Genomic DNA, 19,504 nt, shown 5'->3' with positions numbered 1-19,504 from the left:
ATTTGACAGTATCGTGATGAGGTATGTGTAATAATAATATGGTGTCGTTGGCATAGCTTGAATTACAAGGAAAAGTGGCAAGCTCGGGTTGAAACGGGTTTTGGATTTGAACGAGTTCGGTTTAGGTTTCGAGCCGACACGAATTTTCACACTGGACGGGTTGGGTTTCGGTTTCCTTTGTTTCTTTTTGGTCAGTTTCGGAGCTCTGGACGGGTTGAGTTTCGATTTCTTTTGTTTTACTTTTGGTCGGTTTCATATTCGTTTTCGGCCTTTTGTTTCGTTGTGGTCTGTTTTTTCAGTTTCATTTATGTTCAGTTTCAGTCTTTTAGTTTCGTTTTGATCAATTTTTCGGTTTCGATCAATTCGGTTCAGTTTTGGTTTATGTTTCGTTTTCGTCGACTTTGGTTTCAGTTCATTTCTAGAGTTTTTTTTTTAAGAACGAGGGAAACGGCGGAAATATGTTGGTCTTTTTACATTTTTCGTTTTTGATTTATATTTTGAATTATGATTTTTTTTTATTATTTTTTTTGAATATTTTTTGGAGGAGTTTTTATTGTTAATAAAAAAATCATAACTCAAAATATAAATCAAAAACGAAAAATATAAAAAGACCAAAACGTTTCCGCCTTTACCCTCGTTCTTAAATAAAAATAAAAAAAACAAAAAAAAAACGATCCGAAACCCGTTTTGACCCATTCCGACCTAACCCATTTCGACCCTAAATCGTTCCGACCCATGACCCATTTTGACCCAACCCAACCCATTTGCCACCCTTAGAAACCAATCAACGTACATATCACTCAACAACTTGGTTTATAGAATGAAGTTTTAAAAGAGAGAACCAAAACGGATTGTCCACTTTTTCACATTTTAATAAATCCAAATATAAAAGTTATATGGGCAAAGCCCAACTCGTCCTGGCCCATTTTACTAGTTGATCACTTGATCGGTTGATCCCACGAATTAGCACAAACAAATGCAACTTTGTGAAGAATATACATTAATCAAAAATTCCAAAAAGAGCTAGAAACTGCCATTACTTCATTAGGCTATATGTTATGAAAGCCTTTCGAGAAACAAAAAAAAGCTATGTGCTATGAAAGATGTGAGTGATGAAAACATAGACAAAGCATAAGCGCTACATAAGTTAAAGGGGCTTTCACATTTCGCACTCGCACCCACTAAAATCTGTTATGCGTGGTGTGAGTTGTGAGATGGTTTTAATCATTTGACAATAGTCACTTATTATTATATTTATTTAATAATATAACTGCAATTAAAAATGCAAATAAGTTACATAATAAATACAAAAAATGTTTTAGAAAACATTTAATTCTATTTTTATTTATTTGTTATTTTTTTGGTGTGGGTGTGGATTTGTTTCTGGAACCCATTCGAGTGTTGGGTTGGGTATGTACCAATTGCCTAAATCATCATTGTTGGGTTCCATTATATGAAACTATGAATTATGAAGTAGGATGTGTAAAATTTTAAGTGAATAGAGAATCGCTTTAAATGAGGAAAAAAAAGGAAAAAAGAAAAATACATTTTTAAATCGCGCAACCAGTGAACCACCTTCATATTGAAATATTTCAAGAAGTTAATTCTTTATTTTCAATAGGCTAACTAGTGAGATATAATAATTGGTTAATTTTTCAAAAAAAAATTTGGACGAACCATGTATAACTAGTTTTATACCTGTCCGGTGGACGGGGATTTTAATGGTATAATGACAAGTATTTTTTTCTTTGCGTTGGTGAGGGATCCTTCATGCTTTGGACAATTTTTTGCAGCACCTTTTGAAAAAAACATTCCAGTGTACCCTTCTGAAAAGTTGGCATGTTAGCACTTAGCAGTGGATTAAGTATCACCTCCTCGGCTAGCAAGTCAACATCTTCCTCTATCCATCTTTTAAGTTTGTCTTCATAATAAGTAAATAGTCAGCATACGGGTCAAAATGACATTATCAAAAACTCATGAACAGCATCTAAAAATGCTTGAAAGTCGGGTTTTATCCAAACTTAAACTTATTATTAACCAAAATACTAATTATCATGAGTTGCGGTGGCTCGGTTATAAACTTCAAAACGTCGATTAAAAGCATGTAAAGCTTCTCGTTTGTGAAAATGAATGTCAAAAAGTCATTTCAAAGTCGAAGTTGACCCTTTTCAATTAATATCATCTATTATATGTAAATATGATGATCTAGTAAACCTGTTATTACCTTCCCTAGTACCATTCACATTTTAAACATTTCTTCATAAGCCCATATTCGGGTTCGTTTTTCAGGTTTCTGGTTTTTCGGGTTGGTAGAATTAGGGGTGTTCTTCGGGTTCGTTTTTCGGGTTTCTGGTTTTTCGTGTCGGGTTCTTCGGGTTTCGAAGTTTTAAATCTTAACCCGAAACCCAACCCAAATTTCTCACGGTTGAAATACATATGTTCACACAAATCAAAACCAAATACAATTAGAATCTCATCCGCAACTAAATTAGTGAAAACTTGTATGTTTCATGTTATGAGATATAAACAGTTTGACCTTACAAAAATAAAAGGAAACATCAACCGTGATATGGTTACAAGAAGAGCTCCACAATCAGCAGCAAGCTAGTATCTAATTAATGTTTTTGCCCTTATTTGTATAGTATGCGGATTATAAAGTATCTGTTATAAGAAACACATATTAATTAGTGTTTTTGCTAAAGATGAGATGCTTACTTCAAAGCTCGAGCTATTCCAAGAGCAATCTTTAGATGAAGGCCCGATAATATGAGATGCATATCACAACAAACACCTTGAACACCCAAAAAAAGGACATTAATTGCCATCATAATGGGTCACTTTCAACCCTTTTAATTTACTTCACCCAAAGCATACAACTTTGTTAATAGTATTTGAAGCGCTACTATTTTATACAAAAATATAATAAAAACTGACAAAAGGTTTTCGAGTCTAACTCGTTTTCACATGAAAGAAAAGTACCCAATTTGACTTGAACCCGTTTTGATCAACCAACTGGCCCGTCCCACCTATTAGAGTCAGGAGTGTACTTGTCTCTGAACAGTGAACACTATGCCAAAAGATCCTTCTCCTACAAAGTTAGTTACCATCAAATTGGATCTTTTATATTGTAGAACAAATCTTAACTTAGTAGTAGTTTTGATTGGCTTAGGTTCAATGATTTGAAATATCAAATTCACAAAACTATGTTCCATTACATTCACTAAATAAATTTCATTTCAATCAGAAGAATTGAACAATCTTATTTGGAGGATGGTGGTAGCATCACCTGCACGCAAACTACTATATGATACACGGTCACTGCATCTGCTTCTCCATGTGGCACGTGCATAAATAATATATTTATGAATCACATGTTTTGATAATCACAAATTCACAAGTCAAAACCCGACTGAGAGTGGTAAATTGAGATGAGGATGTAAGTACTAATCAACCTGATTTCACGGCTTAGCTTTCTGTGATAATGCTGCTCCAAATCCCATCACTGTTCACAATATCAATTTCATGATGAACATAAGATATAAGCAAAGCTATAACCCTAATATTTTAGTTTAGTATGACTGATCATGTAATATGTGATAGCTTGCCACGGTTTTATCAAATCCAAATCAAATGTGCTGATAACAGATATAGGGAATTATATTTTCCCAAGATAATACCTGTTGACGCAGAAATCAATTAGAATTATTGTGTTTTGATGAGGAGGACTTGAAATTACCCGCAATTGAATTTTCGAATTCATCCGGCCTAACCTCAAAGAACACGAATCATGACCTAAAACTTTGGTTGCGAAATCCAAAACTGGATTTTAAATTGCGTAAAATCATTTTATTTTAATTTAGAGTCTATAAAGAAAGAAGGAAGATTGCGTACAGGCGACGTGGGGGAGAAAAAGGGGGAAGAATCAATACTGAAAATAACTTCTGCTTCTAGAAACAATTTTTTGACTTTAAACGCTCAGGATTGCATCTCATAGTGATCGAACGGTGGTAATTGTTTCAAAAGTGGTTACATCCACCGAAAACAATATATTATATAATAAACAAGACCCAGAGTCCGACCCATAACAGAACTAGAACACGAGCCCAACAAAATACACAAGGAAATGCAAAAATTAATTATAGGTTTGCCGGTACATTAGATCTTACCAAAGAGAAGTATCTTACTTAATCATCTCGATAATTATAATTTCTTGGATACGCTTGTTGTTAAATATCCACTCGGTCCTACTTCTCCAGATGTTCCATAAAGCGATATGAAAAACCGCCTACACCGCCTTTTGTTTCCCATTACTTGACATAGAATTAAGTATATGTAAAATACGTCTTACTTACCGAATCAATCCTCAATGTCAGAGAAATTTTATCCAAATACACACTTGGTTCCAAATAGGTTTTGACAATGAACACGAAACCAAATATATGGTTGGCCGATCCAAGGCATTGTCACAGCTATCACAACTCCAATTTCATAGCACTATGCCACAATACATTAACGCCACTTAAGTTAGGATCTTGCCAAGCTCTACCCTCCAAATAGAATAATTAACTTTTAGGAGTACCCAGTTATTCCAAGAAACACTTCGAATCTAACCACTCAAGTACCAAAACCTATCTATTATAACTATCTAACCTCAAAATATACTAAAAGTGTATTATTATTAAACAACAAATCAACACACCGTTATGCCAATGTTTTTTTTTTCGAAAAGACCAACAAATCTTCAAGTGAGGCTACTGGTTAAATTCATTACATTGGGATACGCTCGTCTCTCGATCTGGGCAAAACTCGCACCTAAGGCCAACACCTGTGAACACTTGGCCGAAGGCACGACAGTACGGTGAGATAAAATCGTTCGGTCGGTTTAGTCCTTTTTCGGTCCGGTTATATGAGTAATTTCGGGTGGGACCGAAATCTGCACACCCCTACTAACAATGCTTACTTTAATATTTTATAAACTGTTAAAATGATTTATTCACCAGTAATAATACTTATAAACCAAGTTACTTTTTACACTAACGTAACAATAGAACTTAAATCATCACAGGTGCACACACTTTCATTCGATAAATCTCATTCCATTATCAGCCGCCTCATCACAGTCGACTCGATCAACAGCTCACCATGGCCGACGACAAAACTGAATCCAGCAGCAACACAAAGCCTGTAGTAGCCGCACGATGGGCCGACGAACCAGACGATGAACCAGAAGACTCAAACTCCAACTCTAACGCTGCAGCCGATAACCTAGCTTCACTCGCCATCGATGGATCCAAAATAGCTAACGACTTCCTTGACGATCCTGACGATTCAAACATCCAAGCTGTAATTTCCATCACTTTTACCTTACTTTCGATATTAATTGACTTCACTTTATCAATCTAGGGTTTTTATATCCAGTTTTAGTTGAAATACATGGAATGGAGGTATAAAAACTGGAAATATATGAAAATATGAATGGTTCGGTTCGGTTAATTTCGGTTAACCAAGGGTACAAACAATAGCCGATAACCGAAATAAGTTATTGGTAATTTTGGTTCGGTTACGTCGGTTGTCGGTTCAGCTCGGTTAGCAGTTCGGTTATTGTTCACCCCTAAGTCTGTTTTATATGTACTTAATAATTCTAAAAATGTAGACATTTTGCAAATTTGGGGTTTTTGAATTGAATTTTAAGTTACATATGGGGACAGTTTCTGAATTTAGGGTTTTTGAATTGGTTTTTAGGTTACATCTGGAGACACACCGTATACTTCCGCTGTAAGATTTGAGGATTTGAATCTTTCTGATGAGTTACTGAAAGGATTGTACGTTGAGATGAAGTTTGAGAGGCCAAGTAAGATCCAATCTATAAGCTTGCCGATGATACTGACTCCGCCTCACAAGAACTTGATCGCTCAGGCTCACAACGGATCTGGGAAGACGACTTGTTTCGTTCTTGGTATGTTGAGTCGCGTTGATCCGAAGCTAGCTGCTCCTCAAGCTCTTTGTATTTGTCCAACAAGAGAATTGGCTATTCAGGTAATTCAAAGTTTCAAACTTTGAATTTGTTGTGTGTTTATGCAGTTTGTAACAATTTTGTAATGTTATGATGGTACAGAATATGGAAGTGCTATTGAAGATGGGAAAGTTTACTGGAATAACATCAGAATTAGGTCTTCCAACTGATAAAGCTAATTATATTCCAGTTTCAAAGAGAGCACCAGTGACTGCGCAAGTTATTATTGGGACGCCCGGTACGATTAATAAATGGATAGCAGCTAGGAAGCTTGGTACATCTAATTTGAAGATTCTTGTGTTTGATGAGGCTGATCATATGCTGGCAGAGGTGATTTATTGATATATGTTTGGTGAAACTTGTTATTATTTATTGAGTTCTGTCATTTTGTTTAATGTGTCTTGGTTTATTTTGGTTCAGAGTGGTTTTAAAGAAGATTCTGTGAGGATAATGAAGGAGATTGTGAAGTTCAGTCCCAAATGCCAGGTTTGTTGTTGCAATGATTAATAATTATGTTAATTGAGTTATACTCTTTGTTTGTGCCCGTTCGTTTAACTTTATTTGAACATAACGAATAGTTAAGTGAACAGATCTTATACATGTTCGTTTATTTTGAAAATGAACATGTTTGCATTCGTTTAATTTAGAAAATGAACCTGACTGTTTCATTTATGTTCATTCGATAAACATAAATTGTTCATTTTATTTAGAAAAGAAACTGTGAAGGTTTTTGATGAAACGAACAGTTCACTGAACATTTCGTCTGTTTACAGACCTGCATGGCATTGTTCTTTATTATAAACCATATTATTTTTTAGGTGCTCTTGTTTTCTGCTACATTCAATGAAACTGTGAAGGCTTTCGTATCAAAAATCGTGAAAGATCTTTTTGTTCAAGATTACAACCAACTGTTCGTTAAGAAAGAAGAACTATCTTTAGATTCAGTTAAACAATATAAAGTCAACTTACCCGATGAGCTTTCAAAGATTATGGTCATCAAGGATAAAATAATGGATTTAGGTGAGAAAGTCGGACAAACAATCATATTTGTCAAAACGAGAAGAAGTGCAGGTATGTTACACGAGGCACTCGTTAAGTACGGTTACGAGGTGACAACAATTCAAGGTGCACTTACACAAGAAGATAGAGATAAGATAGTCAAAGAGTTTAAAGACGGGCTGACTCATGTTTTGATATCAACCGATGTTCTTGCTCGAGGGTTTGACCAATCTCAGGTTAATTTGGTGGTCAACTATGATCTTCCAGTTGTATATGATAATCCTACCGAACCCGACAATGAAGTTTACTTGCATCGTATTGGTAGAGCGGGACGGTTTGGTCGCAAGGGTATATTTTTTTTCCTCTTTTAGTTTTGATGTTTTTGGTTATCAAGGGGCAAAAGAGTAAATTTGAATTATCATGTAACAGGAGCTGTATTTAACTTACTGTGTGGGGATAGGGACAGGATGATTATGGAAAAGATCGAGAGGCACTTTAATCATTATGTTGCGGAGGTAAATATTTCTTACAGTCAATATACAACCCGTTTAATAAACGAAAGTACTAAGGTTTTTTGTTGTCATATACACAATCCGTTTAATAAAAGGGCTGTGATCAGGTTGACCTGTCAATCCATTTTGTTAAACAGGTCGACTCATCAACCCATTTAGTTAAACAGATCGATCGTCAACTCATTTAATTAAACAGGTCGACCTGTCTGTCCATTTGTCAACTCATTTGATTAAACAGGTCGACCTGTCAATCTGTCTAGTTAAACAGGTCGATCCGTCAACCGGTTTAAGCAGATGACCTGTCAACCTGTTTAATTATTTTTTAAGCAGATGACCCGTCAACTCTTTTTGCAAACAGGTCGACCTGTCAATCCGTTTACGAGTCCTTTTGGCTTATTTAACATAACCCTCTATATACGTTTACAACCTGTCTACACGTTTACAACTTGATTACAACCTGTTGAATCATTTATATAAATGGGTTAAATGGGTTGTGTTTGGTTTAGGTGGTTTTAAGATTGTTGTTTGGGTTGATGCCTATGATCCGAGCAAGTATATGGGTTGTACCCGGGTTCGACGATTCAATCCGACACCAATGGCACAATTGATTACGATTCATTTCTAGTAAATTAGTAAATTGCAAACCATAGGTAGGAATCTTGCAACTGAACAACCAAGTGTTACAGTGTAGGGTTAATGTAATAACATATATTTTGCATTAAATGAACAAATCTTGCAGGTGCCCTCATGGAAAAGTGATGAAGACTTTAAGGATGCCTTGAAGAAAGCTGGTTTGATGTAGAATTTCCGTCTCATTATTTTAAAACACAAGTGCAGCAGTTAAGTTTGTTTGGATGAGCTTATGATGAAAAAAATGATAAAAAAAATGATGTGTCATTTTTGGTTTGTAAACTTATTAAATTAACTTGTACAATGTGAACTAGTAAATTGAATCCTAAGCCCTTTTCTCCTTGTCGGTTCTTCCTCGCCACAGCCTTCAACTTTCTTCCTCACTGAGACAGCCAACCTCCAAAAACACTACAATGATGAAAAGAGAACAAGTCGAACCTGGTTATTGGTGAAACCGATTGGGTTCCAACCTGGTTTGTAAGGAGAAGGTATCGGGTTTCAGTCGTTTTCTGGTTCCAAATGCCTGAAGAAAGCTGGTCTGATGTAGAGTTCCATCTCTCTCATCTTAAAGACTAGTGCAGAAGCTAGTTTGTTGAGTTGATCTTCAATTGTTGTGTGATTGTTCTTTTTTACTGGATATTTGAATTTCTGTTTTAATTTCTATTTTTAATTTTTATTTTTTAAAATATCAGTTCTTATGTGTCTATTTGATGATGTTACAGCAGAAGTCAGTTTTGTTTATGGTGGCTAGAATGTTCAAGTAACACTTATGAGAACAGTTGCCTTGGAACTTGCAGTTATATAAAAAACACAAGTGTAAGCCTTGGAACTTGCAGTTATATAAAAAACACAAGTGTAACTAAGCAGTGTTTTGGGTTAGCTTATTGCGAATGTGTTGGGTGGCAAAATAAAATCAGAAAATCTCCTTTATTTATTTATTTTTAAACATGCTGATTTTTTGAATCACTCTTTTAAAAATGTGTTGGCTTCAAATTGCAACTTTCTTCATCGTTATGCCAACAACATTCTTCATTGCGCCTCGTTGATGATTGTAACCTCTCGTTGGGCTTCTGTCCATTCTACCTCGGTGATTTGAAAGCGTTAAAAGATTTATTATTGCATTCGAATTACGTTCCTGAATTTTATGAATCAAATGCCCATTGTTTTTTACATGTTTAAATAGCATATATATTGAAACCAACTGAGCACCATCTTAACCTAGGCACTTACGGTCATGCATTAATGAAGCCCAACTGATGAGGCAACTGCATAGCCTTACCAGTTTTGTTCATGCACCACCGTAGCCTAGCCGCCTTATCTGTAGCTGGCTTGGAAAGTTGACTTAATCTTTGGCTTTCCAGGGCTTCGTCGGTGCCCAACGGAGCCTCTTGAGCACATTTGGAGCCATAGCAGACAATGTATCCTTTTAGCCTTATTATTCACCTTATGTATCATGTCTATTGATCACAAGACCCGAAGGTCTCACTTGATGCCTAGTAAAGCCCAAGAACGTTATGTGGCTTAGCCACTTAGGAAGTACTGTTTGAGATTTCTTATTTTACCTCCTTATAATTTTTCCCATAAGTTAATAATAAGTTACAACTTTGTAACTTAATTATTAACTTATCCCTTTATAATGACACACAATAGCAAACAATTTTTAACTTTTTTTTTAAAGTTAATAAGTTATAAGTTGTTTAAAATAAGCAAATCTCAAACACCCTCTAACGCATACAAGTGATGGTGCCCAAATGGTTTGCTTTTTTAAGTGTTTGCCTTTTTGTGAATTTGAAAGTCAATTTTACCATTTTTATATCAATGCAAATATCAAACATATAATCATTCTTCAACAGATAGTATGTATATAAAGTAGGTTCTAGATATAACTAACTTTCAATTATTTTAATCCAATACACAAGTAAACGTGGATACATTATACATACATGTCAAACTACAAACCAGCAGTCTCTATCCATATTTAATCACCATTAATCCACCTGGCCAATTTGTCACCACATTCCACCAACCTTAGTGACTCTTCCTACACGTGTTCACCTACTTTGATATTGTCCCAACCACCTACACCTTTTAACCTTAAAAACAGCACCAATATATATATATACACCTTAAACAAACCTAACAAAACTACTAAAACTGCATGCAACAATTTGCTCAAAACTTCAAATGAATATGGCAATGGAGGACCCTATTGAATCATCATCCAATTCACAAACTCTATCAACCTCTTCATTCCTCACTCCATTACTTGTATCCATTATGGGCATTGGTGTCACTGCTCTAGCCATTCTTTTTTACCATATGTTACTTGTTAGATATTGCATTAGAAGACATGCCGAAAGAATGGCAGCCTTACGAACGTTCGCAGGAGAAGATATCGCGATAGGAGTCGATGAGAAAACCTTAAAAACCATCCCCATAATCACCTACAAAAAACCCGAGTCTGAACAAACGGATCAGTCCGAATGCACGGTTTGTTTAGCGGACATGGAGGACGGAGACACGGTTCGGTTGTTACCGAATTGCAAGCATTTGTTTCACGTGAAATGTATTGATGAGTGGTTTGTTGGTCACACAAGTTGTCCCGTGTGTCGGGTTCCCGTGGGAGCTGCCACGGATGATGTTGGCTCGTGTTCGGGCGACCGACATGGTGGTTTGGTGGAGGTGGACGACGGGCGGCGAAGGGTGCTTCGGCATTGTCATTCGTTGGTTTTGCCGGGAGAGAAAAAGAAAAGGTTTACGGGTATGGAGTTGAAGAGGTCTTTGTCAATGGGACAAAGTAATTGTGTTGTTGTGGATATTAATATTACGGACAATATTGTTGATAAAGATTGTGTTTATTATATGTCGTTTAAGGATGAGTCTGTTAGGCAGATTCAACGTGTGTCGTCAAAGGTTAAGCAGTCGTTTTCTCGGATGTGTGTAGGACAAGGACAAGAAAGTGGGATTCTTCCATATTAAGATGTTTTTTTTGGGGGGGATCTAGACGATCTAATCTAGGTAGTTATTGATTAGGGTTAAAGAAATCTTTCAAGGGAGATTGTTCTTTTCATTGACCTATAAAGATCTTTGGTTTGCATCCATGCGTGACGATATAGACTTGGATTATACATTATCAAGGCTGCGATGGCTAAACAAACGAGTATCACTAACTAGGTTTTCATCAAAGATATGGTTGAAGGTAACTTGGTATTCTTATTAGAAATATGCGCATCCCAGATGGTAGTCTTATCAGGACTCTTATGCTCAATTGGGGGCGTATATTCTGTTGACGGTAAGTTCCAATCAAAACCGACAAAATTTGAACTGTGGCCAAACATTTTATAAAGAATTTAACAGCTTCATTGGAAGTTGTCGGTGATTCAGATACTTACTTGTTTAGTAGTGTCTGATTGTTTTGATCTACAGGAGGTCAAACTTGGATCATGATATATTGATGATTTGACCTAGCTCTTGACGTAATAAAGTGGATCATGATCGGCCTAAACAAGTTAAGAGTTGGATCGGATCAACAAATGATATGATCGACAGGACCAATGATCCATTTATGCTTCATGATGAAACCCCATCTTTACCTTAATTGCCATGACAAATCACAAACCACCCCTCCCTTCAATTCTCTTTTCTTTTGTATAGTACGGTATCTACTAAGGTGTTTATTCATGCCAAATAGTTGTTATTTAATGTTGCATTGTGATTCCTTTTTAGATGCTTATTGTTAAAGTTGAAATGCATTAATGTTAAATACAAATGTTTTGAATCCGATACATATATATTTAAACATGTAGTTATTGATGTGCAAGAATTCGATGGAGTAGCCTAAAAAGGTTAATAAGGGTTAGACTAAACATGCCCTTTCCTTGCTTGTCATATTCCCCCCTAAACTTTTGTTTCTGTTTTATTTTATTGACATACCATCGTAAACTCCTGAATGGCAATTCATTTATTTATCACTATTTACATTTAGTTCCATTAACAAATTCCATTTAACACCCAATCTTTTTCTAATATATGTATTAACATACACACGGTGATCTTAACAACCTAACAATAGAAAGAACTTGATAATTCCACAAAACATTTTGATAAAGAACATATTTGTTTACATGGTAAGATAATCTACAATCACATCACACACGGTAAGATTTGCTACACGAATAGTCAAATACAATACATTTCACACATGCCATTAATCCTCATTAAAAAAAGTTTATCAACGACATTTAAACCACTAAAACCTAAAACTTAGACCATCATTGTATCTTCAAACTTAAATTGCATATAAATAACATTTCCGGTCAACAAATCCTTTGAGAATTAGTCATTCACACGAGTATATGGCTTTTCCACTAGAAATAACACACATATGGTGAGCAACCTCACAAATTCATATCATGCTATTCAAATAAGTTCCAGAAACTAATAAGTCACGTGAATGTTTTAGTACTCTCAATCATTTCCTATATATTAATTAAACGCACATCCTCAATTTTTGACTGGAAGTAACACGACTAACTCGAGTATCATTGCATAGCCATGCACTATATTATTTGCCAGCCTATAAACTCTAAATCCTTTTATCATATTTTTTAGCCTAAGATGATTCTCCGAGTTTTAATATTGATCTTAAAATTCCAAATTGCATATACGTAATAAAGTTAAACAAACGACTTTTTTTTATGTAATCATAAAAATACCTTAAACTGAAAATAAAAATACAATTTTGGTTAAGCTTTTTCCACCTAATTACAACATACGATTTCCAACCAAAATGCAAATCTAATTCGACATCATTCTCCATTTCGTTACACAATTGTCAATAAAATGTTTAATGTGTATATGCATATTTGGCTTTCTTCTTTTTCACAATTTAAATTATAGATAGTGAGTTTTGATGTAACTTACTATAATACTGTAGAATATATTTATTTCATTATTTGTTTATGAAGTATATAGGACAATACAACCCTGTATACTCAATCTTGAAACTAAAATTCAAATAACTATTGAAATTCATATCATAAACTCAAATACAAATAATAGTCTTCTAAAGCCATACTAGACAGGTTAAGTGGATTTAGATATAAAATAGATTTATTGGATTTTAATAATCCCTTGTAAGGCCCCGGTCCCGGTAGCCTTACATTCGGTGTTGGATTTACTCATAAACTTAGTTTGTTACGGCGGAAGTCTATACAAATCGCAGCGGAAATTTAAACTTTTTATAATAACAATCTTATTCCCTAACTATTCTTCAATATGGATAGCTTCGTATGCGCCTCAAGCTTGCCATGTCACCAATAATACCTGCATGCATACTAAAAGTCAGTTACACGCTGAGTGAGTTATAACATTTCTTTCTTTTAATTAAATTATGAATTATAATTAAATCACATTCTTTATTTATACGCGACGTAACACTCGTCAATAACTAGTCCCGTACGTCCTTGCTCGTAATTGAGCCTTCTATTCTTACTTGTAATCGAACCATATCAAATTAAAGGTGTTAGTCCCATTTTGTTTTAGTCTTTTGTATTGTAATTATATGTTTTGGGCTTTAGTTGTTAGTTTTGAATGTATGAACCTAAGGAAAATAATGTTGAAAAACCCATTGGGCATTTGATGTGACTTACTTCTCATGCATGCTTCCCTATATATAGGAAGCATGCCATGAGAGATGGGTTGTTCATTTTTTAATAAAAAGAAACCTTTATGCCAAACTCTCATTCTTTTTTGGCTTTCTCTCAAACCACCCGAAAATAACCTCTCAAGATCCTAGACCGCTTAGGTGGCTTAGTGTGATTTCCGCTAGCACTAAGCTCGGTTGATCCAAGATTATTGTTAGATCCACCCGTGTTGGGACCTATAATTTGTATCAGAGCTTCGGCTCACTAGTTGAGGGTTTTGGATCACAACCTTAGGTTTTGATCTTGAGAAGAAGAAAACAAGTGTTCTTGTAAAGAAAATTCACAAAAATACAAAAAGATTTGGTCAAAAGCTTCATAAAATGTCTCAGAATGTGTTCTTGGTGAAGAACAACAAGAGTACTAGCCTTAGATCCAAGGTTTTGGGTTTAAAAGTGTTAAAGTTGGTGTTTACGGGTTTGAAAAGTGTTGAATTTAACAAGTCAAAAATTTCGCTTCTCATGGCATGAAAATCAGTGTACCAACCTGTAAGGCCCCGAACCCGGTAGCCTTACTTTAGCGTCGGATTTACTCATAAACACAGTTCTTACAAATCAGAGTTCATTAAAACTTTAGCGGAAACGTTTACTTGAAGCATTCGTTACAAAACATTCAATCTCTTCTTTGATATTATAAAACAAATCATTATATTTAAAACATCTTTTCTTCCATCTTAAGATGCCAGCCGTTCAATCCATGCCATGTGCCATCCTCATGCTAGTTCTTTGGTCTGATCACTTGCGTGCATACTAAAAGTCAGCTACGCTGAGTGAGTTCTAGTTAATCAAGCAACTTATCATACAACCACTACATGCATCATATACGTATCCGAAGACACGTAGTCCACTACCTAACCTGCTTACCTTACCACTTAGCCTCTTATTTACACCTACCACCTTGCCACTTTGCCACTTTAATAACGTATAACGTTATGCCACTTTGCCACTTTGCCGCTTTAATAACGTATAATGTTATGCCACTTTGCCATTTACCACTTTAATGACGTAGTCACGTATAGGCTTACCCTACCACGTACTATCGTCATGCCACTAACACTCTTACTACACTCCTGCCACTTCTAACACGCTCTACCTCTACTTGTCTACAACATGCTTCATATCATTTACATAATAAGCAAGTCACATCATAGCATTCATACACACTAATAACCACTTGGCAATCACTATCCTTGGCGATGCGTGCAATATCCGAAGATCGTTCACGCACCAACAAGTATTATATAATAGCTACCTCGTATAACATCTATAGCATACACTTACCACTTAAGGTAAGTGTATTCACACTTCACATCGAGTATGCACACAGCCCCGAAAACATAACAAGGAAATGGGGCTAGAAACTCACCTGAACTCTGCTTCTTCCTCCGATAGTTGTAAATCCCTTCTTTAACTGAGCTCGGCTGACTGTATAAGTTACACGTATCAATAAACTACTACTACTCATGTTGTAATTCTATCTTTATATGACCCACAACGAACGGGGTCCGAGGGCAGCGCCCCTAGCAGCAGGGTCTAGGGGCGGCAGCCCCTAGCAGGGTCCAAGGGGCAGAGCCCCTGGCTGGGGTCGAGCTGCCAGGTCAGCTTGGAAAAATTTTATTTCCATTAACTGTCTTAACACATTTTTCATTAGGTTTTTAATTTATTTTCTAATCGAACTTGACTTTAGGCGAAGTTAAACCTTAGGCGAACTTAGCTTTAGGCGAAGTTAAACCTTAGGCGAACTTAGCTTTAGGCGAAGTTAAACCTTAGGCGAACTTAGCTTTAGGCGAAGTTAAACCTTAGGCGAACTTAGCTTTAGACGAAGTTAAACCTTAGGCGAACTTAGCTTTAGGCGAAGTTGAACCTTAGGCGAACTTAGCTTTAGGCGAAGTTGTCATCAAGCGAACTTAGCTTTGCAGACGAAGTTGTTATCAGGCGAACTTAGCTTTGCAGGCGAAGTTCATCAGGCGAACTTAGCTTGCAGGCGAAGTTGTCGGCTGCAGCTACTGTTCGTGCTTAAATCCCTTAATCATCTTCGTTTCTTAACCAAATAACTCGATTTAGGTATCCACGGAATCGTCTGACCAGCGCCTACAAACCCCAACCATCAAATCGACCTAACATCGATGTTTAAAGGGTGCGATTTAGGCATATAGGTTACGGGTTCTTTTATCAATCGATTAACCCATCAAATCATAACCATTTTCAGTAAGTTTAGCTTTGTTGGATTCGTTTTTACCATACAAACACAGATCTATCATTTCTATACTAATCCAAACCTAAACGAACAAGTTCTCGATATAAACGTACCGTAAATGAGTCGAACTACGAACACGAGCTGGTCTTGTTGCTTTGGTTCGTCACGACGATCTAGCACCAACGAGCTCGGGTCCTCGCCTTTGGATCTTGGTTCGGGTTGTGTGTGTTTTGGGGTGTGTAGAGATTAGGATTAGAGGTGCACAAATCGGTTTTTTTAAAAAAACCGGTTCGGTTATTAACCAGACCGGTTTTTTTGGCCCGAAAAAAAACCGGTTCGGTTAATAAGCGGACCGGTTAATAACCGGTTTTTGTATGTCAAAACCCTAACCGGTCTAACCGGTTAGAACCGGTTAATAACCGGTTAACCGGTTTTTTTTTAAAATAACCGGTTAATAACCGGTTTTTTTCATAATAACCGGTTTTAAAAAAACCGGTTTTTCCATTAACCGGTTTGTTAACCGGTTTTGGCTCTAAAACTTGTAACCGAAATACGAACCGGCGGTTTGTAAACCGGTCAAACCGGTTTTTAAAAAACCGGTTTTCGTAAAAACCGGTTTCCGGTTTAAACCGGCAAACCGGTTCCCGGACCGGTTTTTTTGACCATCTCTAATTAGGATGGATAAATGGATGGAATGGAAAGGATTGGGGTTTAAGGGGGTATTTATACTCCCTTAAGCCCATGGACCGAAGGCCCATATTTCCTTTTTGGTCCCTATCTAATCCCATCTAATTATCCTACTAAGTCTTCATATTTTGCTATTATTATTATCGTTCCACTAACTCGTTTATTTCACCTGACAAAATAATGTATTATATATTACTTTAGAAATTTCGGGATGTTACACAACCTTTGACCTTGTACTGATAAGTTTGGTGGAACAGATCCCAAGAAAGATTTCTTCTAGAAAACTGAACTTTTTCGCTCAAGAAAGTTTTTCGCTTCGCATAGTTCTTTGCATCGCTTGGGGTTTCGCTTCGGCTACTTTTTCGCATCGCCTACTTTTTCGCTTTGCGTGGAGTTTCGCTTCGCTTCATTTTTCCCTTCGCTTGGAACTTTTTCGCTTCGCGTTACTATTCACTTTTTCGCTTCGCTTGCCTAACTTTTTCGCTTCGCTTGCTTAACTTTTTCGCTTCGCTTGAAACATCTTTTTCGCTTCGCTTGAAAGCTGTTTCTCTCGAAAAAGTTGACTGTCTTAAAATTTAAGTTTTTTTTAAGGTTTATTAAGTGTTTGAGACTACTGAAATCATGAAGATCACTAATTCTGAGCTGTTAAAGGGATATTTGTTGTTAGAAAACCAAGTGGGAACCCCTCAGAAGCCTCCTAAGTTCATGACCTTAGATGACAACTTTGCCGACTTCAAATGGAGGTTCATGAACTACATCTCATTGACTGAAACTGACCTAATGAGATGTTTTAAACAAGGTCCTCATATTCCTGTGACTCGCATTGATGCTGGGGAACAAGTTAAGACTGTTGACAACTATGATCAAGCAGACAGAGACTTATTAGCACAAGACAAGAAAGCCTATCTCATTTTAACCGTCTGTCTTTCAAATGAGATCACTAAGACTCTTCGTGAACACACAAGTGCCAAGGGTTTGTGGGAAGCACTTGTTGAGAAGATTGAGGGCAATGCTAAAATTAGGGAAAACAAGAAGGCCCTATTGAAGGAAGAGTTCAATATGTTCAACCATCGTTAAGGTGAAGCTGTGTTGGATTTGGTAAAGAGATTTGAGAAGCTGATGGCTAGAGTCAGAGCTGCCAGTGTCAACATAACCAACTCTGAGGTCAATCACAAGTTGATGAATTCGTTGCCCTACAGTTGGAGTACAAACACCATCACAATCAAGAGAACAACCAATCTTAATGCCATGACAAACAGTGATTTGATTTCTACTATCAAATCATTTGAAATGGATGAACAAATGAGAATGAATAATCATCCGAGTTCTCTGAATCAAGCTGGGGTGAGTACTGCATCGTCAATGCCAACTGCCTTCATAAGCAAAACTCAACAGAATGTGTATCCTGTGACCACTCCTAAGTACTCCCCGAGTGTGCCTCCACAATCAACAGCATTCATCTCAATTAGCAACCAATCAGTTCCATCCGGTACAAGTTCATTTCAAAAGGAAGTCGACAGTGTGGTTGCACAAGCTTTGAAGGCTCATGGAATCTCTTCATCAAAGCCTGAACCAAGCAAAAGCTCAAGCTACTGTGAAGCTATTCCAATGTTAAATGACTCAAACGTCACATTGGTTCAAGCTTTCTTATCATGTCATGAAGAGTTGATGCAAGGAAATCTGTTGCCGGCACAGTTTGAGATAGGTGATTTAAAAGACATTAATCAAAAGGATCTTGAGAAGATGGACATCAAGTACTAGATGGCCATGGCTATGCAAAGAGCCACCAACTTCATGAAGACGTATGGGAAAGACAGCTTCAAAGATTCTGATCGGAAGAGAATTGGTTTTGACAAGGACAAGCTTCGATGCTACAACTGTGCTGAAATGGGTCACTTTGCTAGGGAGTGCACAAATCCTCCTAAACAAGCAAACGATATTCGAGTAAATGAGGTGACCGATGAGGAAAACAGCAAGTCAGCAGGAAAGAAGCATGAAGTGCACAAGCCAAACAGCTCTGCTGCAAGAATAGGAGGTCATCCACACAAGGGCAATCAAAGTTCAACCTCAAGAGCCCTTGTCTCCCAATCGGAGGTCCAGACTGTGGATTGGGATGATCAATTCCAGGAGCTGAACAACCCACTCAATCAAGCATGCATGGTTTTCACAAATGAAGCTTCTTCATCTTCAGCTGCTAGTTCTGATGCATCACCCCTCGACAAGGTAAACCAAAATCTTTTCACTGAAACTTGCGTAAATAAGGTTACATATTATAGATATCTTCAAGACGAAGTTTTGAAATAAAATGCAAAACTTCGTCAATTGAATGTTGAATATGTTAAGGCTGACAAGATCTATGTTGAAAAGAATAAAACTCATCACGATGATGTTGCAAATCTTAAACTTAAAATTTTTCAAAAAGAACATAATGTTATTTATTATAAGAAAATAATTAATGATTTAAAAGATGAAATTGAAAAGTTAAAACTTGAAGTTACTAATAAAAGGGAAAAAGAAAAACAAGTTGAAAGATTTGAAGCATCATATGAGCAATTAGATGATCTTATTGGAGCCTAGAGAAGTACTAAAGTTAAATCGGGCTAGGATATAATTATTCAGTGGTGCCTCCACCAATGAATGATAATTATACATGCCTACCCCACTTTAGCTATAATACTTCTCCTGATGAAGAGATGGCTTATGGGATTGGTAAGGTACCAAAACCCTGCTGCCTCTCCATCAAAAGCTCAAATTCCATTATCTGA

The 19,504-nt window shown here is 36.5% G+C and overlaps 2 protein-coding genes across 2 annotated transcripts; both read left to right on the top strand.

The window, feature by feature from the left end:
• The first annotated feature begins 5,104 nt into the window (after positions 1-5,104).
• LOC143578000 (DEAD-box ATP-dependent RNA helicase 38-like) lies at positions 5,105-8,405 on the top strand. The gene is made up of 7 exons (XM_077061689.1): positions 5,105-5,343; positions 5,743-6,036; positions 6,116-6,343; positions 6,434-6,499; positions 6,832-7,360; positions 7,442-7,527; positions 8,264-8,405. The coding sequence occupies exons 1-7, from the start codon at positions 5,143-5,145 to the stop codon at positions 8,324-8,326; spliced, it is 1,467 nt and encodes a 488-aa protein (XP_076917804.1). The 5' UTR covers positions 5,105-5,142; the 3' UTR covers positions 8,327-8,405.
• A 1,934-nt stretch (positions 8,406-10,339) lies between these two features.
• Positions 10,340-11,133, top strand: LOC143577390 (E3 ubiquitin-protein ligase ATL31-like). The gene has a single exon (XM_077061235.1). The coding sequence runs from the start codon at positions 10,345-10,347 to the stop codon at positions 11,131-11,133; it is 789 nt and encodes a 262-aa protein (XP_076917350.1). The 5' UTR covers positions 10,340-10,344.
• Positions 11,134-19,504: the final 8,371 nt, after the last annotated feature.

This window comes from Bidens hawaiensis, unplaced genomic scaffold, assembly GCF_021521415.1.
Source record: "Bidens hawaiensis isolate Kalapana, Puna unplaced genomic scaffold, B.hawaiensis_p1.1 tig00001461_1, whole genome shotgun sequence".
Classification (NCBI taxonomy): Eukaryota; Viridiplantae; Streptophyta; class Magnoliopsida; order Asterales; family Asteraceae; genus Bidens; species Bidens hawaiensis.
This window is presented reverse-complemented; position numbering and strand designations above follow the sequence as displayed.